Here is a 26721-nt window from a genome sequence, read left to right as displayed (position 1 = left end):
GGGATTACAGGCATGCTACCCCATACCTAGCTTTGTTTACCCCATTTAAATTTTTTTTTTTTTTTTAAGATTTATTTATTTCTTGTATGTGGGTACACTATTGCTGTCTTCAGACACATCAGAAGAGGGCATCGGATCCCACCACAGATGTTGTGAGCCATCATGTGGTTGCTGGGAATTGAACTCAAGACCTCTGGAAGAGCAGTCAGTGCTCTTAACCACTGAACCATCTCACTAGCCCCATTTTAAACTTTTTTACTTAGGCTTATTTATTATTGTTTATATGATAGCTATGTGTACGTTCCATGTCATATTTGTGGAGATCAGAGGACAGCTTTGGAGCAGGTACTCTCCTACCCTTATTTGGGTTCCAGGGATATCTGTTAGACTACCCCTGCACATTCTTTTTTCTTTTTTGATACATAGTCTCAAGTGTAACTAAGGTTGGTCATAAATTTACAGCAGTCCTTTGGCCCCCAGCTTCCCAGATGCTGGGATTACATGTGTGAACTATCACATGCTCAAATTAAACTGTGTTCCTGGTTCAAATGACTTTTATGTCCCAGTTAACTGTGTACTTGAAAATACAGGTGGACACCACTATACCCGATGGGGGAAATTTTTTTAAAACAGGGTCTTGCTATGTAGACCTTTGTAACTAGCTAGGAAATATACTGTGCAGTCCGGGCTGGGAGTGAACTCATGACAGTCCCCCTGCCTCAACTTTTCTCTAGTGCTGAGATTACAGGCATTGACCACAGGGCTCTGCTAAGAGCCATATCTGTTTTCTCATAGACTGCATCTCCTTTATTTATTAACTCAAAATTTAGATTGGGATTTCTTGTTTTTATTTTATATGTAGGAGTGGTTTGCCTGCAGGTATGTACCATAGGTGTGCCCAGTGACCTTTGAGGCCAGAAAAGGGCATCAGATTGGCTAGAGCTGGAGTTACAAGTGGCTTTTAGCTGCCACATGGGTTCTGGGAACAAATCCTGGATCCTTCAGAAGGGAAGCCAGTGTTTTTAACTGCTGAGCCATTTCATTAATGGGTTGAGATTCCCTCCTTTCCTCCCTCCCTCCATCCCTCCCTCACTTCCTTTCTTTCTTCCTATAGTATATAGCCCTGGCTGTCCTGGAACTCACTATGTAAATCAGGCTGGCCTGCAATTCACAGAAATTGACTGGCTTCTGCCTCCTGAGTGCTGGGATTAAAGGTGTGTGCCACCATACCTGAATGGATTGAAATTTCTTTCTTTTTTAAATTTATTTTTATTTTCTGTGTGTTGGTGTTGTGCTTGCATGTATACTTGTGTGGGAGTGTTGGATCACCTGGAACTGGAGTTATAGACAGTTGTGAACTGTCATGTGGGTCCTGGAACCTGGGGTCTTCTGGAAGAGCAGCCAGTGCTTTTAACTACTGAATCATCTCTCCAGCCAGGATTGAGATTTCTTAATCTATAGTGAATTTGTATTGGGAAAATTTTGTCAAGATTGTTTCTTTGTGTAAACACAAAATTGCTATGTGTAAGAGCTCATTTGCAGTTAGTTACAGTTACTTCCTCTTGTGAGTGCTGCTTTACTGATAGGAAAGTCCTTGTGAGAGCTTTATAATGTATTTCATGTTTCTGTTTGATGTCTCCCTGACTTTGGGTTTTTGTTTATCTCTTAGAAATGACTGCCGTCCACACAGGCAACATAAACTTCAAATGGGACCCCAAAAGTCTAGAGATTAGGACTCTGGCTGTTGAAAGACTGCTGGAGCCTCTTGTTACACAGGTAAGAATCTGGAAATACAAATGCATAGTTGTTGTAACATTCTTTAGCAATAGGCCTGGCCAAGGAACCACAACCAAGGTTATTTAGCTCAGAGTCTTAATTTGAGTTGGTCAAGTTTTAGTTACACAGTACTTAGTTAATTTGGTTACACTATTAATTGAATACTGATACATATCTTTATTTAATTCTTTTTACTATTGTAATTAAGACAGGGTTTTAAATCACCATGACTGGCCTCAACTTCCTTAGCTATACGAGGGTAGACTTGAACTCTCCTGATCCCTGACTCCACCTCTTGAATGCTACTTGGATTAAAGTCATGTGCCACTATGCCTGACTTTATCTAATTCTTTAGACTACAGCTGTCCTTTTCTGAAATCTTACTGTGGATAGTAAAAATTATTGGTAGTATAAAATACAAATTTCCAATATTTGTGCTTTGCAGATAACTTCACCCTCCATCAGACAGGAAATTGAAGGAAGGTGGGACTTGATGGTTAAGGTTCTCCATTCATCTTAATGCACCCTTTGTTGTATAGGATTAGTTGGTTGGCAGGTAATTTAGTTTGAGAGTGTAGGCTTGGTATATTCTGTTAGAAATACATGCGTCATGGTGTGATAACATTTATTAACTTAGCAGCTATATATTTTTACTCTTTTGGCTTAGTTAGTATATGTGTATATTTATATATGAGAGGAGAGAGAAAACAAGAATGGCATTTGCTGTCTTTAAAAAATTTGCCTTCCAAGTTATAAACTATTATTTTATATGTCTATATGTAGATGTGTGGGGGTTAGTGAAATATTTGCTTTCTTGAACCCAGTATACTGTACTTTTCAGGTCTTATGTTTGGCAGATATACACTATAACAAATCTTTAATCATCTTCAACCTACAGATCATCTGGTATATTAAACTTATTAATGGTGGCTAATGATCTGGAACTTTTAAGCATCGTCAGAGTAGACTTTTATGGGCAATCTTTCTTTTCTTTATTAAGGACCTTTACTAATTAATGCTAAGATTTGCATTAATAAACTTGAACAGACTTCAGAAGTAAGTTGTCTGAGAACATTTTGCAGACTAGTAGCAATGACAAAATGTAGTCTTCTGGTAAAGCTAATTTCTAGAATACCTTGACTTAAAAAAAATGACATTTCACTTATCCATAATCATAGTTTTAGTCTGTGAAGTCTCTAAAAACTTAATGATTACTTAAGAAATTAAAATATGCATTGTATTTCTTATTTTACACATTAAGAAACAAATTATTTTAGAACTAAATATATCATAATTTTTAGAATTGTGTTATTTCATGTTTAGTAAGATCTCTAAGTGTGCCATTATGAATTTAGGCTTGCTATCTTTAAAGATACTAGTCTTCTGTTTTTCATTTTAAATGATTATTTTTTTAAAAATTAAACTTTTAGGTGACAACCCTGGTAAACACCAATAGTAAAGGACCCTCTAATAAAAAGAGAGGCCGTTCTAAGAAGGCCCATGTTTTGGCTGCATCTGTTGAACAAGCAACTGAGAATTTCTTGGAAAAGGGGGATAAAATTGCAAAAGAGAGCCAGTTTCTCAAGGAGGAGCTTGTGGCTGCTGTAGAAGATGTTCGAAAACAAGGTAGGTCCATACATGAAGAGAGACAGGTTTTCCTAGTAAAATGTACATTTATTTATATGTGTATGTTTGTCTGTGTTTCTATCTATGGGTGCCACAGCGTGTATATGGAAGTTAGAGGGCAACTGTGAGAGTCATCTCTTTTCCTGCCCTCTGTTCCCTCCCTCCCTCCCTCCCTCCCTCCCTCCCTCCCTCCCTCCCTCCTTCCTTCCTTCCTTCCTTCCTTCCTTCCTTTTCTTTCACCATGCGAGTCCTGGGGATTGAACTTGGTTATCAAGTGTGGCAGCAACTGCCATTACTCACTGAGCCATCTCACTGGCCCTAACTGGCTTCTTTCTCATGGGTTATTCAGCAGGGGAAAGTTGGCTGTTGTGCCATGAGGACACTTTGGAAGTTCTCTAGCAAGGAGGTAACATCTACTACTAATAGCCCGAAGCATACTTTTGCTAAGCATATGAATTAACTACTTTGGAAACAAATATCCATTTATAATCAAGATTCAGAAGATAGTACTTCCAACTAACCCCAAAGGATTATAAATGTTCCTTTTAAGCTACCATTATTTTTTGAATAATTAGCAGAAGAAAATGATTTCCTTTCTCTAGAAGGTATTCAGTGGTCTGAAGCCCAACCTAACTTGTTTTAGGTTAGCAGTTAAATAATTGTTTATCTAAGGAATGCCTATCTGGTATCTACGGAAACACTTGGTTCCTTAAGGGACTGTAAGATGTGTTTGTTCTGGATCAGTGTTGACTACTTTTGATTAGATAGGGGTTTCTAGGGCTTTTTTGATACAGGGCCAACTAATATTTTAGTTTTACTGGCCATAGAGTCTCTGTTGAAGCTATTTAGCCATGCTGTTGAATTTGGAAAGCAGCTATGGAGAACATATACATGAATGTGTAAGGTATGATTTGATAAAACTTACAAAAGCAGAGGAATGCTATTTTGATATATAAAATATAGTTTGCTAATTACTAATTTAAGATTTTCCTTCACTGTTAAAAATATAAGCCTGCTGTGTTCAAAGAAGTATTTATTTATATGAGTTTCAAGTCAGATTTCTGTGTTTGGGGTTTGTGTGTGTCCCATGCTTTCTATGCAACCATGATTTTATTGTTTTAAAGATTCATTTATTTTATGTATGAATGCTCTTATCCGCATGTACACTTCCATGCCAGAAGAGGGCATTAGGTTGTGAGCCACCATGTGGTTGCTGGGAATTGAACTCAGGACTTCTGGAAGAGCAGCAAGTGCTCATAACTGCTGAGCCATCTCTCCAGCCCATATGCAACTATAACAATGAATGCATAATTGTTTTGTATAATTTTTTATATGAATAACATGTATGAAAATTTGAGTACTTTAAAAGACCACCACAATGCTATAAGTGTATCAGAAACATCCACATTCATAAAACTCAGGTCCATTATCTTTTAAGGTAATAAAATGAGCCTTCCAATAGCCTACCCTGGGAGCCAAGTTATCAGTTTCGAAGCATCTAAACTCCCGTGGTCTAGGGTCACAATTATAGTGACAATCTGCTTAAACTAGGTGCTGAGCCTTATACAGGCTGAAGCATATTGATGCTTTTTTGTCTGTGTCCTTTCTTGTTCAAGGGGCACACATCCGTATGCCCAATCTTTGATTAGGTCAATCTTGGCTTCAAGTGTTTTCTTTCTAATTCTTATCATATTAATAATTACTTAGATTGCCCTCCCCTTTCTAGTCTCCAGTAGGGCAGTTTATTTTATAGTTTGGTGGTCTTTTTTTGGGTATCTAACATGGTATCTGGTTTGTGATAGATAGGTTCTGTGTTTTAGGATAATTAGCTATTTCCTAAAGAGTATGGTGTGAGAAAGAAAAGTTCCTATCTCACAATTTAAGTGTATTTACAAATATGCTTTCATGTAAATGAAGAATCATAAAAGGCTGATAGTGTATACTGTATCATCCTTTCAGTGTTTGTAGTATATTCTTAGGGTTGTGTAGCTGTGGTTGCTGTCGTAAGTCCAGAGTATTTCTGTCACCCCCAAAGATACCTTGTACTCATCATAAGTCACTGATGTCTTTGGCACACAGTAGGGTCTTGCTACCTACCTCAGGCTTGCCCAGGACACTGGATTATCTTGCCTGTTTCCCAAATGTTTGAATTATAAGTGTGTACCATCATGATATGTATTTTTAACAGTTCACAAAGAGGAGGGATGCCTTTGGTTGTCTTAAGTATATTTTATGAGTCCTTGAATAGTAAAAGTTCTGACTAGAAATAGAAAGCACTTAGCTGCCTTAAAGGATTCCAGACAGATGAGATGATTTAAATGATTAGAAAATGAGAAGTTTAAAAACCAGGACCAGTGCTGTTAAATTGGGAGTAAGGGGATGAGGAATAGTTTTTGAATTACTTTGTCTCATTGCTCTAAGAAAATACCTGACAAATGCAACATAAGGAACTTATTTTGGCTCGAAGTTGCAGGGGATACACACATACTGTCCAGCATGGTGAGGAGGGTATGAAGGCATTAATAGGAGGTATCTGTTCACATTGCACCTCCAGTCTGGAAGCAGAGAGTTAAGAATACTTGTGCCTAGCTTGTTTTCCCCATTTTTTTTTCAGTCCAGTATTCCACCCATTAGATAGTATTGTCCACATTTAGGGTAGGTCTTTCTCTACAAAATCTAGATAATTCCACATAGACTTGCTTAGAAAATTTTTTCCACGATAACTTTAAATCTGAAGAATTTGGCAATCAAGATAACTATTAGACATACATTCGAATAGGATTTTACTTGCTGATTGTTGTGGGGCTTACCTGTAATCTTACCTCTTAGAAAGCATGGGCAGGAAGATTCAAAGTCATATCTGGACTATGTAGTCAAACCTTATCTTAAAAAAATATTGGGCTGCAGTCAGCAGTTGACTTTCAAAAGCTGATAGTAGGGACTTAATGAGTAACTTCTTCCCTGCTACTCATGTGCATGTATGAGAAGCCTCAAAGAAGCAGACACATACCTTTGTATAATCCTACATTGTTTTCAACATTTGGTTCAGTAAAAAGGCCAAGAAGCTAGCATGAGCTACCAAATGAAACACTGTGGGGGATTGGGGGGGGGCACTAACAAAAAACAGAAAGAAAATAGAAGAGGGTTCAATTAAACATATGATTAGGTAAAAGTGAATCTTCTAGGAAGGATAGATGTTGGTGAAAAAACAAAATGGGGCCAGCTGGTTGATTATATGTGTTCCTCTGATGGGGAGGACACTCTGCTTGTATAGTCTTAGTTACTTTTCTATTGCTATTCATACACCATGATCAAGACAACTTAAAAAAGGAAGAGTTTATTGGTGCTTACAGTTTCAGTGGGTTAGTTACGAGTCCGTGATGATTATGGTGGGGAGCATGGGAGCAGGCAGGTGTGGTGCTAGAGCAGCAGCTGAGACCTTACATTTTTATCACAAACATGAAGCAGAGAGAGACACTGGGGATGGTGTGGGTTTTTGAACTTCAAAGGCCATCCCCAGGGACACACCTCATCCATACCTTCTGATTCTTCCCAAATAGTTCCACTAACTGGGGGGGCAAACATTCAAATATGTGAGCCTGTGGAGGCAATTCTAATTCAAACAACTGCAAATAGAAAAGTTGTTTTTCCTGTTTTGTTGTAGAACTTATAATCAGGACACATGGGCATGAGCTGTAAATTAATAGCATGAATATAGAAAGAATGAGGAGCAGATAAACAGCAGGTTAGAAATCTTCCTTAATGTGTTAAACATCCATTGGATCTTTAAATGGAGAAGGAAGGGAGGATGTTATCCAGGGAAGCAGGAACACATGCAAATCATACTTGGGGAATGTTGAAGGTGCTTCCCATAGGAGAACATTATATGGAGCACTGTTGGTAGGAAAAGGTTAGGAGAGTGTCTGGGGTTTGGCTCAAATTGTAGAGCACACACAAGGTCCTGGGTTTGATTTCAGACAATGTCCTTCCCCTAAAAGGTCTAGAAAATTATTATTTCCTGTGGGTTTTGGTTGTGTTTTCAGAACCAGGCTGGGCTTTGGCTTACCTTTCAGCCTCTCAGCTAGAGTTAAGGGTACACCCTTGGCTTAGGGATGCTAGGTATGGAATGAAGGACTTAGGGAATAATATAGAACCACAGGATTGTTGTTGGGACAGGTTTACACCTTAGTACATCAAGTGATACAGGACTCACTCCTCCAGGAAGCAGCTCTTTCCAGTATTGGTTTGTGTGTATTTATAAAGTTTTTTAAAAATTTAAACCAGAATGTTTCTTTAATTTCTTATGTTGAAATTCTACCATCCAGACAACATAAAACATAGGGACAGGTGATGCCCATGGGAGATTAATCTCTTGAACTCGGTACAGGAAGGTTCATGAGGTTAAAAGATAGGAGATCATCTAGAGGCAGGAACCTGAGTCTGGACACCATTGTCACTGCTGTGTGGCAACAGGGCAATGGAGGGAGAAATACAAAGGAATAAGTTGTCATGCAGGTTAACTCTTGTTCAAATAACTGTTCATTTTAATAGATAAAATTAAGGGATGTGGTACATGAAGTTCTGTGTAATTTATTTTCTTGTAACCTGAATCAATTTAGGAACATGTTGAGGCAACGAGTGGTAAGAACTGAGGCAAACTATTGAAAGTTAAAAGTATTTGTTCTAGGTGCTTTGGATGTAGCTAAGTTGGTAGAGTGCTTGCTTAGTGTGCTTGAAACCCAGGTTTTGCTCTCACCATTGCACACAACCAGGCAGAAGTGGCATTCCCCTGTAATCTCAGCACTCAGTAGGTGGGAGCAGGAAGTTCTAGGCCATCCTTAGACACATAGTGAATTCACAGCCAGCCTGAGATACATCCTGAGTTATATGAAATTCTGGGGTGTGTGTGTGTGTGTGAGAGACAGTGCCTTGGGGATGGGGGAGAAAGAGATGGGGAAACCTTATCTCAGGATAGAGCCAATTGAATTCAGTTGGGCCAATTCTTAGTCAAGTTAACATTGCTTGACAATATTTAGTTCAGTAATTTAGTTGATTAACAACAGTCAGTTAATAGGTTGCTTTATTTTAACTTTTTTTTTGAAATAATTATAAATTACTAGAAATTGTAAAAATAGTAAAGAAGTCCAGTGCATCCTTCATCCATCTTTTGGAACTATATAATAGTGCAATTTCAAAATTAGGACACTAATACTGGTTCATTGTGTACATACAACTCTCTGTCCTTTTTATTACATCTATAGATTTTATATAACTACTATTGTAGTCAAGATTCAAGGAATTAGTTCCTTTTCTTAAAGATCTGGTACTCATTCATTTACCTCTTCTCATTTTTTCTAAATCACTTTGTAATTCTGCTGTTTTAAGGCTATTATGTTCAAGTGATTGTTTAAACTTTTAATTGCTACTCCATGGCATGTTTATAACTTATCCATGGGAAAGTAGAAATGCCTCTTATAAATATTCTCAACATTTTGTTTATGGAGTTTTTAGTTTTAATTATGTATATGTGTTTGTATGTGTCTGTATTTCTGCACGGGAGTGTATTGGTGGGTCTAGATGCACTTGAAAGCCAGAAGAGGATGTTGGATAATCTGGAGCTGAAATTATGGCAATTTTGAGCTGCCCAGTATGAGTATTGGTAACCAAAATTGGGTCATCTGCTAAAGGAATGTGCAGTCTTAACTATTGAACCATTTCTCCAGCCTTTTCACACCCTACCCCAATAAAACTTAATTTTGATTAAGTCTGCTGTATTAAGTCTACCACACCACTTATGAATCTAAATTTCTTTCTTCCTTTTTTTTTTTTTTTTTTTTTTTAAGATTTATTTATTTTATGTATGTGAGTACACTGTTGCTGTCTTCAGCACACCAGAAGAGGATCAGATCCCATTACAGATGGTTGTGAGCCACCATGTGATTGCTGGAAATTTAACTGAGGACTTCTGAAAGAGCAGATGGTGCTTTTAACCACTGAGCTATCTCACCAGCCCTTACTTTTGTATTTTTAAATTATGTATTAAATATGAATTGTTTTGGGTTGTGATTCTTCTTCTTTTTTTTTTTTTTTTTTTTTTTTTTTTAATCAATTGTGTTTAGGTCACCTTCTCCCTCCACTTCTTTTGACTATGGAGAACCTAGTTGCTTCAGCATTTTTGGAAATGTTTTTTGTTTTTTCAGTTGAATTAATTTTGCACATTTGTTAACAGTCTATTGGTTGTATGTGTGAAGTTAGATCTGGGTTCTGTGTTTCCTTCCATTGATATATAAGTCTTCATTTTTCTTCTGTCAATTCCACACAGGTTTGGTTATATAACTATTACTTTTTTTTTTTTTAAACTTTCTATAACAGAACAAGGAGCAGCTTAAGGGAAGAAAGTTTTATTTTACTTGATGGTTCCTGAGGTAGACTACATCATGGTGGGCAAGGTGAGGCAGGTGGGCCATTCACAGCTATTGTGGAGGCTTCTGGAATCTGGGCAGATCAGGAAACAGATCAGTGCTGGCCTTCCTCCTTTTTCCTTTCTAGTCAGTCCTGGACTCTAGCCAGTGAGATGGTCCCACCCAAAGTCAGGGTGTGTCTTCCCATTTCACTTACCTTAGACAAGCTCTTTAGGTGATTCCAAGTCTAGTCTAGTCGACCACAGATAAGTATTAATTCTGAGTTATTTAGCCGTTGTAGTTGTTTCAGCTTTCTATGTAAGTATCATTTTGGGGAAGATTCATACTCTTACTAAATTGACTGTTCCAACCAACAAAAAAGTTATTCCCTGTTTTGATTTCTTTTGTCATTATTAAGCATGAGCTCTCTACTTAGTTTTATATATGAGCATTGCATTTAAAATTCTTAATTTTTTGTATAATTTTTTATTGTATATGTATTGTTTTGTCTGCATGTACATCTGTGCACTGTTTGCAAGCTTGATGTTGTAGAGGCTAGAAGAAGGCATTGGATCCTCTGGAACTGGAATTACAGATGGCCTTGAGCTGGTATGTGGGTGCCAGGAATCTAACCTGGGTCCTGTGGAAGAGCAGCCAGTGTTTCTAACCACTGAACTATTTCTCCAACCCTTAAAATTCTTTAAAAAAACTCTGTATATTCTGGGGATCAAATATCGTTTTACCAGGTTTGGCAGCAGGTGCCTTTACTGGCTGGGTTAACAATTATAAGTGATATTGTAAGTTCTATTAGTTTTATTTCTTGTCAAGATCTTGGCTATATATAAATACATTATTTTAATTCTAGCTTTTTAATATTTTACGAATATATTTTTAAAATTTAACACTAATTATAGGCAATTAATTAGGGAGTTTATTTACTGTTAATTTTGTAGTGCTGAAAACAGCCCTGGAGCCTGATCCATGCTAAGCCAGGACTCTACTCTGGGGCTAGACCTCTCTACTCCAGCCATCCCCTTTTATTGCATTATTTTTCTCCCATGTTACTGGGTTTAAGATTAATGATAATATTTCTATTAAAGCTTTAAAAGTATTATGTATGTATATGTTATTTGTGTGTATGTATCTCATAGGTGCATGGGTACTGCAGAGGTCACTTAGTTGGATCTTTTAGAGCTGCAGTTGTATGCTTTTGTGAGCTGCCTAATGAGGGTACTGTGTTACGAATTTGGGTCTTCTGTCTTCTGAAAGAACTGCAAGTGTTTTTAACTGCTGAGCCATTTCCCTAGCTCCAAGAGCAATATGTATATTTTAAAAATATATCTTGATTGTGTGTGTGTTTGTGTAAGAGATGTACCCTGCAATGGTGGACATGTAGAGATCAGAGGACAATTGCAGGAGTTGTCTCACTTTCTTAGGGATTGAATTTAGATCCTTAGGCTTGATGGCAAGTTTCTCTATCTTTGAGCCATTTCTTTGGCCTAGTGTTTTATTTTTATTTTTTTTTTATCTTATTTTATAAAAAAAATTTATGTGTATGGGTCTTTTGCCTGCATGTGTCTGTTGTATACCATACATGTCTGGTGCCTGTGAAGGCTAGAGAAGGGTATCAGACCCACTGGACAAGTTACAGATAGTATGAGCTATTGTATAGGTGCTGGAAATTGAACCTAGGTCCTCTGGAAGAGTAGCCAGTGCTTTAAACCACTGAGCCGTCTTCAACCTGGGGCAGATTGAAATTTTGTGTGTGTGTGTCTATATATATATTAAAAAAAAATATATAAATAAAATACATACAACAAAATATATATACCCAGCATACAGCTTGGTGAACTATTTTGGTAAACATTTAGAAAGTTTCCTAAGGGTCATAGTTTTTAGGAATTTAAAAAATTGTTTTTGTAAATCATTTTGTAGAAGAGTTTTTTGTTGTTTGTATTTTGTTTTTTGGTTTTTGGTTTTTGATTTTTTGAGACAGGGTTTCCCTGTATCCTTGGTTGTCCTGGAATTCACTCTGTAGACTAGGCCTTGAACTCAAAAATCTGCCTGCCCCTCCCTCCCAAGTGCTGGGATTAAAGGTGTACACCACCATTGCCCGGCCTCTAGAAGAGTTTTAACTTCAGTTTGGTGATGTCCATATAACGTCAGCTACTATGTGCCATAGAAATTCAGCTCAGACCTGTTTGAGCTGGGAGGGAATTTGAACCTTTACAATTGGGATTCCTAGAACCATCTCTTGAGTGTAGGTATTGGTCAAAGATCCAGGGACTTTTACCTCCCAATTTTGGTAATTTGGCTTGCCTCGTTTTCATGTACTCTGTGTACATGTACTAGACAAGATGCCCACAATAAGATATTCATCTTAGTTAGGTCATCGGCAGAACATCTTTTCTTCTTCAGTGTCTATAACTAGCCCAGTTTGACTCATGCTCAGTCTGGAATAGGTTTTTCTGTTGGCAGAGGACAGTGAAATCTGGATATATCTTTACCCCACACTGTTGGAGAGCTCTCTGGAGAGCTCTCTAGAGGATCATGTATACTGCATAAAGTGATGTTGTGTAGAAAAAAAAAGTTAGTCTTGATAGGTACTAGGATAGTCCCATTAGATTTTTTTTGTTGTTTATTTTGTTTTTATAAGTGTAAAATGTTCTGGAGCTGGAGAGATGGTTTAGGGGGTCAAGAACATTTGCTGCACTTCCAGAGAACCCAAACTTGTTCTATAGCACTCAAACTGAGCAGCTCACACTTGAGTGTAACTTCAGCTCCAAGGGATCCACCACCCTGTTCTTTCCTCCATGGGAATACATACATGTGGTGTATGTACACATAAATAAAATGACAAAAATAATTTTTAAAAAATTGCTCTTTTGAAGCTGGGCTGTAGGTCAGTGGTTAAATGTATAGGATCCTGAATTTGATCCCCTGCAGCAAGGGGAAAATTACACTATTTGGTGTGGTAGATACTGAATTTGTTATTGCTCTATTTGAAATGTCCTAGTGCATGTGAGTACTACCATGGTAGCACTGGCTATCTATAAGCAGTAGTTTTCTTGTGTTGATTTGTTGAAGCCTTTAGTTTTCTTATTAATTGCAATTCTACCAGTTCTTTTTTAAAAAGGTTTTGTGGGGTGTGTGTGTATGTGTGTGTGTGTGTGTGTGTGTGTGTGTGTGTGAGAGAGAGAGAGAGAGAGAGAGAGAGAGAGAGAGAGAGAGCGCTCTAGCTGCGGGGGTGGGGGTGGGGGGTGGGGGAGTGAAGGGTGGGGAGAGGGTGAGTGGGTGGGTTGGGGACATTTGCATGTGCTTGTGGAAAACAGGATAGAGAACTTTGAGGAGCCAGTTCTCTCCTAGCAGAGTTGGAGGATTGAACTCAAATCATCAGTGCTGTTTTGCAAGCACTTTTAGTTTTGAATTAGGGATTGGGCTGGCCTTGAATCCACTGTGTGCACAAAGCTGTTCTTGAGTTCCCTGTCATCTTCCCACTCCTGAGCCTTGGGTTTAAATTGTGTACCATCATGCGTGGCTGGGGTAATTGTGACTGTTATATCAACCACAGTAATAATATGTATTATTGTTCTCCTGGTGAATGTCAGGAGATCTTGATAACCCAATTCAGCCTTTTCTTCAGTATCAAGGAAACTGTAAACCTTAAACATCTGCTCCAAATGGCTAGAAGGTGAAGAGAGGTCGTTTAATAAGTAGTGTTGTCTAGCAAATAGAGAATGCTTTAGTATTTTGGCTTGCGTTTTCTTCCCTTCATGTCTGTTTGCGTTTAAGTAGTAAATGTCATAATATTTTGGGGGGACTTCTTAAGTTCTGGCATTTGGGTCAATATTCCATTTTAGATTTGAAAGCAACCAAAATTGCTCTAAGTATCAGTCTTTATATAAGTCTCCCCCCACCCCTCTGCTCCTGCCTCTCTCCCTTCCTGAGAACAGGGTCTTATTAGCTCAGGCTGGGTTTTTACTCATTATGTAGTCTGAATTCTTGATTTTCTTCCATCTCCTGAATTCAGGAATGTACCATGTTCTAGACTATTGAGCCCTTTTATGAGAAACATAACTGATTAATTTCAGAGCAAGAAACTTTTTCTGCCAAAGCTCAGGACTTTGTAAGCACAGTTTTTTTTGTGAACTTCTCTAATGGCTTAGTTATCTCCAGCTATTTTTAATGTAAACTCAGGAACACACAGTTTTATAATCATGTAAAACTGGTGGTCTTTACAGCATTCCATAGAGGATGAATAATGAAAGCTTTTGTTATTTTTAGTACAGTTTAAATGATTTGTAGTGAGTGTGTTTGGGCTTTGTTTTGTTTTGGATATTTGTGTGTCTGAGAAAGAGGGGGAGAGGGCGAGAGAGAGACAGAGAGAGACACAGAGAGAGACAGAGAGACAGAGAGAGACAGAGACAGGTGGTTGTCAAGATTGATATTGGATGTCTTTCTTGACTGCTTTCCAACTGAGGCAGGGTCTCTTCCTGAATCCAGGGCTTGCCAGTCCAGTTAGTGCAACAAGCCAGTCTGCTCTGAGGATTCCTTATCTCTGTTAAGATTTGTAGGTTCTGGCTATCAGTGAAGAATACTTTTTTGTTTGTTTGTTTGTTTGTTTGTTTGTTTGTTTTCTTCTTCAATTGTTAATCTTGGCAAGGGAATTTTAAAGGATGTATTTTATTGCTGACAAAAGGGATTTTGAGCACAAAATTGTTTTTCATATATATTACATATATATGTTTAATTTTTAAATATTTATTTATTTATTTATTTATTTATTTATTTATTTATTTTTCTGCCAGCTGACTAAAGTTAAGTTCACATTGAAGGAAGTGAAAATTGGACCTGTGTCCAGTGTCGTTGTTGACAGCTTTGGACTGATGTTACTTGAGTCTGTGTAAGCAGCCTGGATGTTAGATGTTAAAAGAGATAGGACAGAGTAACTGTCAGTGACTGCTCTGAACAGGGTTTGAGAGGTTGATAAGAGGCAGAATGAAGTCTGAGTTTGCTGAATTTATGGTGGAGAGACAAGCAGCTATGAGGAGATTTGTGTGTATATGTGGGTCTTTCTAGTCAGGTGGAGGTTGTGAGCTTGATCTTACACAGTGGCCTTTCATAGGAAACAGTCAACAAGTGTTTCTACTTTGGAAACCTGAGTATGAGTTTCAAGACATATGATGCTCATGGAAGAGCATGAAAACATCTAAGTCACTTAGGCTTTTACATTGCTGTAGTAACTTTCTTCATTAGGTCCAATAAGTCAGCTGATTTTTCTCACAGTCTTCCTTTGAGCCCTGGCTTGCTGTTCAGCTTTTTTCTCTTTGCTGCTTGAGTAAAATTGTTTCATTCTTCCCTCCCCCCTTTCTATGTCTCTCTTCATTTGACCTTTTCTATCTGGATCTTTTAGAAGTACATCCATTTCCTAACCTCCATATGTTCTGAGGCCTATGATTAAGTAAAAACATTGTTTATTATTTACCCTCAAACCCCTGGTCTTATTACTTAATTCTTCTCTTGCTCTTCATTTTAGTTGAACAGGGGAATCAAAATATAAATTTTGAAAATCATTAGTGAGTTGTCACCTGAGAGCTTTATGTCTTAAGTTGTCTGTGTTAAATTGCAAGTCTCTAGGGCTGAGGCTGCACTTAGTCTGACTGGGGCTATGTCAAGGATGCTGTCTGCTTCTGGATCAGTGCCCGTGTATGAGCATATGCTGCTCTGCAGAGATTCAGTACTAATGCAGCTTGTAAGTGAGGAAGGAAGAGTGAAAGCATTACATTCTAATGTTTCTTACCATTTTGAAATTGTTCCTCTTTTAAAAATGTCTTGTTAAATTTACAAAGATAACACCCATGAGATAATGCTTTTAAGTTACAGCAGGTAATATTACTGCCTTAATCTGTTTGTACAGTATAGCAGAGACGATTATCTCAGTATTGTTCTGTTTTTGTTTTAAAAATTCTTTTCTCTTTTTAATATGTTTATTTTATGTATACATGCATGTACATTTGTATGCTATGCCATTGGAAATTAGAGAAAATCAGTTTTATCACCTTACTGGATTGGGTCTGGGAGAGAACTCAGATTATCCAGCTTGGTGGTAAGTACCACTGTTACCTGCTGAGCCAGCTTGTTGGCCCTTTTTAAAAATTTGAGGAGTTTCCTGCCACCAATTGACTGTGCAGCAGAGGATGACCTCAGATTCTTGAACCTCCTGCCTCTGTCTCCCTAATGCTGAGAGTATAGGAATGCACCTCTCCACTGACTTGGACAAGATCCCAGGAGATCTTTGGCACGTGCTTTTTACACTTTATCTTTTAGAGTTAGCTCAATCACATCACCTTAATATCAAGTTTTTAAAATCTGAACTCACAGAGCCTAGAAAACCTCTCAATTTACCTTCCCTCCTACCCCCTGGTGGCACAGAAAGAAGCTTTGCATTTTCCACTTTTATAGTTGACAGAATATTTCTTTAAATTAAAATAGAGTACCACACATATTCATGTTCTCATTTTCCTTTCTAATTCAAGTGTGCCCTGCTGCTATTCAGAAACACTCCAAAGAGAGACACTTGCTTCCTGATTACACATTCAAATAAATGCATAACATGCATTTCAACCTGGAATCACTTTCTTTAAAGAATTAACCAGCAGTAGCCAAGTTACTGCAACATCATGCATGAAGTCAGCACCTAAATTAAGCTGGGTATTGTGCACACCTGTAATGCCAGCACTTAGGATGCTTAGGTAGGAGGATTGATGCAAGACTCAGGCTAGCCTGGGCTTCAGAATGAGATTCAGTCTCCAAAAAAAATTGATCCTGAAATAAATAATTCGTACATGTTGAAAGGTGGTTAATAGCACTCAGTTGTTTACCTAGAAGCTTCTGTCATTTTAACACAGGTCCCTTTTTTTTTTCTGGTTTGCAGAAAGCACTTGTAGGTGGATGTCTCAAAGGCTCTTTCTCTTTTGGATTTGGCAATTAATAAGAAACAGTATGCTCTCATAAAATGTTTGAGAAATGCCTACCTAAGGTCCATCTAATTAGTGCAATTTTTTTCTTTTCATCAGCTGTAAACAGAAAATAAAAATGTGCTTGGGCTTTGTAGATAACTGTTTTATATGGTTAACCCATATTGTAAACACCTGACTTTATAAAGCTTTTAAAAAGGATTTTAGAAGCCAGGACCAGTGGTACACCCTTGTAACCTCAGTATTTAGGAGGCTCAGGCAGAAGAAACATAAGTTTGAGGCTTGCCTTAGGTGTATAATGAAACCTTGTCTGAAAGAAGAAAAGATTTAGCAATGTATTGATTTTGCCTTTTCAGTTTTATAATGAACTAGCAGACATAAGATTTGTATGCCTTAAAAAACAAAAATCTGAAATATGAATACATATATATATATGTGCACGTACACACACACACACACACACACACACACACACACACACACACACGAATTTTGAGACAGGTTTTCTCTGTGGATTCCTGGCTATCCTAGAACTTGTCCTATAGACCAGGCTGGCCTTCCTCTGCCTCTTCGCCTCCTAAGTGCTGGAATTAAAGGCGCTTGCCACCACTGACCATTGGATTTTACATATTATATGTGTAAATAACAGATATTTTAATTGCTTTCATCATTTATGTACCTTTTCTTTAAAAAATATATTCATGAGGCTGAAGTGATAGCCCAGTGTTATGGTCACTGGCTGTTCTTCCAGGGGTTGATTTCCCGAATTGTGTCTCACAACCATCTGGAACTTCAGTTCATCAGTACACATATAATAATATACAAATAATAAGTTGCTTATAAAATTGTAGAGAATTATCAGGAAAATAAATAACTCATAGCATCTTTGGTATACCATAGTCTATTACACTCCTCGATGTAGTACACACACACTGGTACCCCATTCACTGTGCAGCACTGATTATTATATACCTTTATTTAAAGTAGGAAGGACCCATTAATAAAGACAGGAGGTGGGAGAACTGTAACTTGCAGTGGTGTTCCTCTACAAAATGAATTTTTTTTCTTTCCCCTCCCACCTTGCTCCTGCCTTTTTGTGTGCGCCCCCCCACCCCCCTTTCTTGGACATAGAATATAGGAAAGTTCTGGTCAAGAAGCAAGCTACAAGTATCTTTAAGGGGCCATTCAAGAGTATTTCCTGCTTTGTGACCTGAGTTTAGATCCTAAGGAGGCACCTGTGTTCAGTGGCTTATTACTCCCTGTAACTCCAGAGCGCCAGACTCTTCTTGCTTCCTTGTGCATGCATATACAAATACACATAAATTAAAATATCATTAGCATTGTTGTAGACAAAAACATAAACTGTTGTATTTATTGGTGTTTCTTTGCATAGAATACAGAGTGTGAAGTGCTTAATGGGGTAATAGAGGGACATGAGAACTCCATTGAGAACTAGAAAGGGTTTCAGCTTGGGAAGCCTTTTTAAGTGTGGGACAGTTGGGACTGTTGAGATGGCTCAGTAGATAAAGACTTTAGTTCTAGAGACCACGGGTAGAAGGGGAGAACCGATTTTGGCAGGCTGTTTTTTGACCTCATGTATACTGTGGCATCTATATTCTCCAAATAATATGTAAATATGTAAGTAAATAAATGTATGTAAGAAGAGTAATAATGTGGAAAAACCAAGGGTCAGTCAGTGCTGGTTTACAGAAGGGCCAGTTCTTTTCTAAAAATGACTTTCTGTGGTGTATAGGTTGAGTGAAGGAGGCGACTGGTGCAGCATCTGCTGTTAGGAGCCAGCATCTACTTTATCCTTAAGAGACTTGCTAGCATAGCTATTGAGTTTCTCTTTGTGTGCCGATTAAAACAGGACCTCATGTATCTTGGGCTGGCCTGGCACTTGCCGTCTATCCTAGAATGGGGTTGAACTCCTTATTATCTTGCCTTGGTCCTGCCTTGGGATTGCAGACATATTGGGGAGCTGGCAGCTCTGTGTCATAAATTCAAGATCATCCTCAACTATATAGCCAGCCTGGGCTACAGAACATTTTGTCTCAAAACAGAGAAACCAACATATAAAGTACTCCTCTTGGAACTAAGCAAACAAACAAAAAAAATTAGTACTGAGCAGCACGTGGTAGTTCATGCCTGTCACCCCAGTACTGTGGACATGGGAGAGATGGGGGATCGGAGGTTCAGAACCATTGTCAAGTAGATAAGAGTTTGCACCATTCTGCATATATGATACATGCTTTCTTGTAGTTTTAGAAATTTTCCATGTGTAAATGTTTTTGCGTGCATATATCTGTGTACCACTTGGTGTCCTTGAAGGAGTTACAGATAGCTGTTATCTGACATATGGGTCCTGGGAATTGGACCTGCTTTAAGTTCCATATTTTTTAGGATCAGGGCTCAGGTTAAAAAAAAAAAAGCCTACAATTTTTTTTTCTTTTGGCTCAAAGAAGAAAGAAAAGAAAAACCTACTCTCCTTTATAATCAACACACCCTAATTTTTTTTGCCACATTTCTTTTCCTATAACTTTATAAAATTTGATTGCTTTGAGGGGATATAGTTAAGGTAATTGATTCTTAAGAAAGGTCTTGATCTTAATCTTGTTCTAATGAAGAACTAGGGGCTTACTCCCCCCCCCCCCCCCCCCCCCCCCGTCTTTGTTTTGAATTAATAGAAATGCTTAACTGTCACAGCCTCTGAATGAGAAGAAAACATCAGGGTTGACAGATCTGGTAGAGATGGTGTAATAGTAGAAGATTCTCTCTCTCTTTCTTTCTTTCTTTCTTTCTTTCTTTCTTTCTTTCTTTCTTTCTTTCAACTTACTTATTTTTACTTTTTATTTTTTTGGTTTTTAAAGACAGGGTTTCTCTGTGTAACCTGGCTGTCCTGGTTCTTGCTCTGCAGACCAGCCTGGCCTCAAACTCAGAACTCAACCTACCTCTTTCTGAGTGCTGGGATTAAATGCATGTGCCACCACTCCTGGCAAACACCCCGCCCCTTTAATTTTATGTTTATGGGTGTTTTGCCTACATGTGTATCTGTGTGCCACATGTGTGCCTGGTGCCCTCAAGGGCCAGAAGAGGGTGTCAGATCACCTGGAACTAGAGTTACAGAGGGTCATAAGCTGAGCCAACTCTCCAGTTCTAAGGATTCTGATGCTGGAATCTTATAAGCACTTTTACTCCCTGAGCTATGTCCCTAGGGTACAAGGTTCTCTTGAGTTTAATCTCCTTTGTATCTTAGTACTACAAGTGGTAAAATTGTCTTGGAGCTACTGGGAAAGAGTTAGATCCTCAGGTTTTAGTGGTGACCATATGATCTGGGATACGATTTTTGTTTGCTTCAGTTCCCTTGCTCCTCTTTATATACGAAGAATGCTTTGATCTCTTAGAAATGTACTATACTTACTGACTTACTGACAATTACTGTTTTTATTTATTTATTTTGAGACAGGGTCTCACTATATAACCCTTGATACCTCAAAACTCACTGTGTAGATCAGTCTGCCCTTGAATTTACAGAAATCTGCTTGTCTGTTTTTCTAGTGCTGAAAATAAAGATGTGCACCATCACTTAATTGGCTTGCTTATTTTCTTTTTAGACATAGGTTTCATGTAGCCAGTTTGGGTTGGAACTTTTATGTATTCAAATCTGACTTTGTAATTCCATTGCCTTTCCAAATGGTGGGACGATAGGCAGGAACCATTTTGTCTTACTTAATAATCAGTCAATCAGTCAGTCAGTCAGTCAGTCAGTCAATCCTTTTCTCCCTCCCTTCCTTCCTTTGACAGGGTCTCACTGGATAGCCTGGAACTCTCTCTCTCTTTTTTTTTAATCATTTAAAAAATGATTTGTATTTATTTTATATGTTGAAGGGGGAGGACTGTATAAAGAGATATGCATACATGTGGAAGTCATAATTCAACTTGTGAGAGTTGATTCTCTCCTTCTGTTATGTGGCTTTCAGGAATCAAATTCAGATGGCCAGGCATGGTGGCAAGTACTTTTATCTGTTGAGTCATCTTACTGCTCTAGTTCAAGTTTTGCTGATTGCTGCTGCTAGCTACTGTAGCTGAAGATGATGATTTTTCTTTTAATTTTGCGGATAAAAAGCTTATTAAAATTTTACTGGGCTGGGGAGAAGGGTTAGTGGTTAAAGTGCTCATATTGTAAGTGTGGGGCTTGAAATTTGTATCTTCAGAACCCGTGTAAATTTTGGACGTGTGTAGCATACCCATGTAATTTCAGCACTGGGAAGGCAAGGATAAAAGAAAGATTTCCAGAGTAAGCTAGGTAGCCAGACCAGAGCTCTGGATTCAGTGGAGAGACCTTGCCTCAATGAATAAGGCTGAAGGTGGTTGAAGAAGACTGTAGTGTCAACCTTGGACAACCACATTATCTTATTGTCACAGGGATAGCCTTTAAACAAGCATTTGAGCTTAGTTCTTTTAGGGCCTGTTTGTATATCTTTTCTTTTTGTGTGTGTGAATTCAGAAATTGTTTTAACTGTTCATTTTGCTTATTGGATTTTTGTAGGTGAGTGATGGGAAACTGGATCTGACTTTGTAGTCTGCCAGCCTTGAACCAGAAAGTCTTCTGGAATGTTAGGATTATAGCTACACTTACATGTTCAGTGCAATTTGCTCTTGTTCGTTCTCTCTCTCCTTCCCTCCCTCCCCCTCCCCTTCCCCCTCATTACTAATAAGCACCTGTTAGGAGATTGAGTTTGATATGGCTAAAAGCTAGACTATATTACAGTTGATGTAAATGTTTATCTGACTTCTTTTAGTCATTGAGTTAAGGGAAGAGGTATTTTTAAGCCCTTTGTTATATATTGCCTAGTTACTTTCTGTGTTTGTTCTCTGTTAAGTGATAGTACAAACCAAAGGGAGAAAAACAGAAACAAAGACTCTTAAAATACATGCATATATAAAATAATGGAGTGTGGGCTGGTTGTCTTACCCTTTAAATAAAATGTTAGTTTTTAATGAATAAATTATTTGGGTTAATTTCTGCTGGTTTTGTGTTTTCATTCTGTAAAATAGGAGATTTGATGAAGACTGCTGCTGGGGAGTTTGCAGATGACCCATGCTCTTCTGTCAAGCGAGGCAACATGGTTCGGGCAGCTCGGGCTTTGCTCTCTGCTGTCACCCGGCTGCTGATTCTGGCTGACATGGCAGATGTCTACAAATTACTTGTTCAGCTGAAAGTTGTAAGTTTGGTTTTATATAATTTGTTGTGTCTTAGCCATACTTTGTTTAGTATTAAGAATTATTTTGGTTTTGAATCAGTGATTGCTTTGTTCAGTTTCTTCTGTTTCAAGTATTTATGATACAGGCTCTTCTATAGGCCACTGTTGTCTCAGTTTTGCTGAAGAAATTGTAACAAAGATAATTTTGACTGCCTTTTTTTTTAATAGTACTCATTATATGATTCTTTGTACTAATAGTGTTCCAGAAACTAATTAGGTGCTCCTCAACTCCTCCAAATCACTCAAATATAATGCCAGGGCCGTATCAGCTATGCCTGCTTGTTTGGGTTGCTTTCCGAATAGCTGTTAAAGAATGTGGCATCTTAGAATTTTTTTACCTATAGATTTGTCTGGTTTTTTTTTTTTTTTTTAGGTGGAGGATGGCATATTGAAATTGAGGAATGCTGGCAATGAACAAGACTTAGGGATACAGTACAAAGCTCTGAAACCAGAAGTAGATAAGCTGAACATCATGGCAGCAAAAAGACAACAGGTACAAACATGACTTGCAAACATGTTATGTTATTTACTACTTACTTCTTTGTTGAGACAGGATCTTACTGTGAAGCCCTAGCTGATCTGGAGCTCACTATGTGGATCAGGTTGGAGGGTATTTTAATATCCAATATGGATAACCTGATTTACCTAAGTTTTATAATGGTATCATTTCTTTCCCTCCTGTTCATGTGGTTCTAATAAGTGCTTAAGTTAAGAGGTAACCTTTCAGCCTGGCAGTGGTGGCACACACCTTTAATCCCAGCATTTAGGAGGCAGAGGTAGGTCGATCTCTTGAGTTTGAGGCTGACCTGATTTATAGAGTGAGTTCCAGGACAGACAGGGTTACACAGAGAAACCCTGTCTTGACCACTACTCCCTCCATCCCCCCCCCCCCAAAAAAAAAGTAGGGGTGAGGAGAGGGATGGGGGGGTAGTTCAAGGCTGGCCTTAAACTTGTGATCCCCCCCCCCTCCTTCCCTCCCTTCCTCCCTTCCTTCTTTCCTTCTGTTTTCTTCCCAACATCTGAGTGCTGGGGTTAAAGGCAGGACACATGGCTAGATGGTATTCTTGAGGTAAAACATAGTAGCAGTCCAGAATTTATGTCTAATTTGAGAAATTTACTAGAAGTAATTCTGTCTGAATTTTAATTCTCTGTGCCCCCTGAGTCCATTAGGAATTCCTTACACGTCAGCAGTTCTCAACCTGTGCATCATCATCCCTTTGGCAAACCTATCTCCAAAGATATTTATATTATTATTCCTAGTAGCATCAAAATTACAGTTATGAAGTAGCAACAAAAATAATTTTATGCTTGGGGTCAGCACAACATGAGGAACTATTAAAAGGTCACAGTGTTAGGAAGGTTGTTATACATGATCCTTAGTGTATTAAAGAGAAATACCAGTACATGTTGAATGTTTCTGAAATAAGGTACCACGAGATCTTGGTCTCTCTGTGCCTGTTTGCTACCCTTTTTGCCTTGTTCCTGCCTGTGAAACATACATAACCTGTCTGGATTGGATCCATGAGCTCCTTTTCCTTAGGTTCCTGTTGAGGTTTGGCCAGTGGAAACATGACTAGGAAATCTGAAGAGAAAAGAGAGTGAAGCTGTGTGCTGTTTATAATCCCCTTTCCTGCTGTTCGCCTTAAGTGGCTAGAAGGCAGACTGTATACCTTGCTTCTCTCCTCAGAGCAAGTGTTCAGTAGCCTTATGTGTACCTTCACTTTCCATCTTCCTTTGTAACACTCATCCTTTTAATTACTCAGTATATTGCCTTTTTTTTCCTGTTGATATGTCATATTTTGATACATGCTTCCATTTTCTTGGGTTGTCACATGTCACAGACCATGCTTGAGACTCCCTATCATCTCCTGTGCTGATACTGAACTTAGGGTCTTGGCAAGTGTTCTACACTCAGCTACATCCCTAAATGTAGTTTACTTAATTGTTTAATTCTTTTATCTTTAGATTTTTATTTAGCTCACATAGAAAATATTCTGGAAGTTTGGGATGTTGAAGAGCAGTGTGCCATTCGTGTAGCATCTGAGAAGGCCTTACTGCATTGTAAACAGGCAGAGGGCATCCTTTGTCAAGGCCACTCAGGTCTCTTGCCTTACCAAGCCACTAATGTCATCATGGGGGCTATACTTTTTGTAACAGAAAGAGGGAAGTGAGAAGAAACTTTCATTTGGATTTCCAGTTTTCTTAGTAGAGGTTAGCTTTTTATTTTTGGTCACAATGCATGGGATGGATATATCAGATTTATGGAAGTTATTCCTTTATATGCATGTTTTCTGTTTGTCCTTAGTCAGCTTGAACTTTAATCAGATTGGTAAAGTCAATCTAAAACACAGAATTATCTTTTAAGTAACTTGTTATGTTGCTTTATAGCTCACCTTTCACCAAAATTTAGATTATTAATCAGTACTATATAGCTTGTAAGAAATACTTTTTCATTGATTTATTCATTTTACAACACTGGTACCCATAATAGTGTCCACTTGCCTGCCTATTTGTGCAGCACAAACATGGCTCTAAAGAGGGAAGGCAGAGCCTAGGATGATCGGGACTCAGTTGTTATCTCATCATGGATGCTTAGCAAAAGAGAGCTTGTTCAGAAAATGCTCACATAGAAAATAGTTTTCAGTTATTTGAACCTCACAACTAGCCACATTGCCTATTGTACTTGATTCTTGAAATGATCACCAACTCTCTAAAGCCACAGGACAGATAGTTATAAATATTTAGTCTAATGTCTTTAGAGAAGTAGAAGTTTATTGTACTAGACTATAGACTACCTAGTGGCTTAGGGAAATCTGATGTCGGCTACTCATTGGATACCTGTTAACTTTAAGTGACCATAAATCTCTGCAATAGCCTTTGACGGAGACTGTGCTGTTGTATCTTTTACGTGCTTAGCAACACTAAGGCTTATTGTAGAGCATTTTATAAAACAAAGCATAAGATAAATACTAAAGGCAGATATGGCCTTAGGAGGTTTAAGGGGCCTTGACATTGTGGTAAGGGCAAAATAATTAGAAAATGCTCACAGAATTTGTGTGCCACATGTTTAAGCTTAATGTTAGTCCCAGCCCTTCTAACTTGAGTACTGGAATGGTTCACAATTCTACTGGGTCCTGTTTCTGAATATTTAGGCTAATATAGTATGCTACAGGGCATTTGGTGTGTTGTGAGCTATTACTCGAAAATTCAGGTTCTAAATGAGAAAAGAATTCTAGGTAGAAAAGTAGCTGTCACTGTACAAGGTTTGAATAAAAATGTAAACTCCCTAATAATATACTGAGATGAAGTTTCAGAGGAAAGAAATGGGTTGGTGTCTCTAATGTTTTATTAAGAAGTCGTCTAGAAGGCTGGAGAGATGGTTCAGTGGTTAAGAACACTGGCTGCTCTTCCCCATGACCCAGGTTCAATTCCCAGAATTCAGAAAGCAACTGAAAATTGTCTGTAACTTCAGTTCCTGGGGATCTGACACCTCATAGTAATGTACACAAGATAAAAATTAAGTTATATATATATCTGTGTGCATATATATGTATATATGTGTGTATATATGTCATCTATAAAAATGAGTCATTAAATAGTTAACTCAGACTGTTTAAATAGTTGACTTTTCTACATTTAAATTTTCTTATAGTTTATACATGCAATACTAATCTTAAAAATATTTAAATCTGTATTCTAATATTCAGTTAGTGATATTAATACTGGAATTTTATGTTCACATGTTAAGTGCTGTTGGAGCAGACTTTGAGTTTAGGGTAATTCCTCCTCTCTAGTAGTGGTCCACATTTATCACAGACTCTTGTGTCTTTAAATTTCAGTAATGACTAGATGCCAGCAGTATTTCCTTTCTGTCTTCTGTGTACTTAACACTAACACATCCGTCCCTCTCTGTGTCCTAGATGTCACTAGTTAGAATAACGTCAGCAGCCTCATATTCTTGTCATTTGGGGTAGAAGAAATGATAAAGGATATTTTCACTTGAGACCACATTTCAGAATTTCATAATCACTAACTGCAATCATGGAGCACACATCCCTCCACCTTGTGACTTAATGGCCAGTAACCTGACTGACCTTACTTTGTGAGAAGAGCATAGTTTTGTAATCTAGCATGGTTTTGGGGGTATGAAAATGAGAAGTGTTGTATACTTATGAGAATAGCTGATCATATACTTACCTAGTTGGTTTACAAAGTTCATACACACATGGTATTGTGTTCCCAATTTCATAAAATTCTTGTAATGAACTGAGGTAACTTAAACTCTCATGTTTTCCATTTAACTATGTCTATATGGACTTTCTATTTGGTTGGAGTAGGTACCATGCATAGTCTAGTTCTGTGAACCTGATGAAGATGTTAAGCAGTTTTATATTGTAACATATATTTTACACCCTGTTTAGTGCTAGGTGCTGTATATGTGTTATCTCATTTTATTCCTCAAAATGCTAAAAGAGCTATAATATTGTTTCTGCTTTACAGAAGGAGAAACTGAACACAAAATTTACAGTAAGGATACAATAAAGGGCCAGGAAAAAGTAGTCTAGGAGATTCAGGTCAAGGCTTGTGACTGCGGAGCTCTGTCCTTTCTTCCTTAGGCTTGTAACTTCTTTGTGATCACCTATCAGGCCATGTTAATGCACATGTGTCTTGGTATGA

The 26721-nt window shown here is 38.0% G+C and overlaps 1 protein-coding gene across 2 annotated transcripts in view; it reads left to right on the top strand.

The window, feature by feature from the left end:
- Positions 1–26721, top strand: part of Ctnna1 (catenin alpha 1) — a 126705-nt gene that overhangs the window by 28205 nt on the left and 71779 nt on the right. For both annotated transcript variants that reach the window (XM_076912828.1, XM_034517663.2), the window contains exons 2-5: positions 1670–1776; positions 3207–3402; positions 21839–22005; positions 22418–22537. In XM_076912828.1, coding sequence (XP_076768943.1) covers positions 1672–1776; positions 3207–3402; positions 21839–22005; positions 22418–22537 — 588 coding nt within the window. In that variant the 5' untranslated portion in view covers positions 1670–1671. The remainder of the gene's footprint in view (positions 1–1669; positions 1777–3206; positions 3403–21838; positions 22006–22417; positions 22538–26721) is intronic.

This window comes from Arvicanthis niloticus, chromosome 14 (assembly GCF_011762505.2).
Source record: "Arvicanthis niloticus isolate mArvNil1 chromosome 14, mArvNil1.pat.X, whole genome shotgun sequence".
Taxonomy (NCBI): domain Eukaryota; kingdom Metazoa; phylum Chordata; class Mammalia; order Rodentia; family Muridae; genus Arvicanthis; species Arvicanthis niloticus.
Note: the sequence above shows the minus strand (reverse complement) of the source record. Positions and strands in the feature narration are given on the sequence as shown.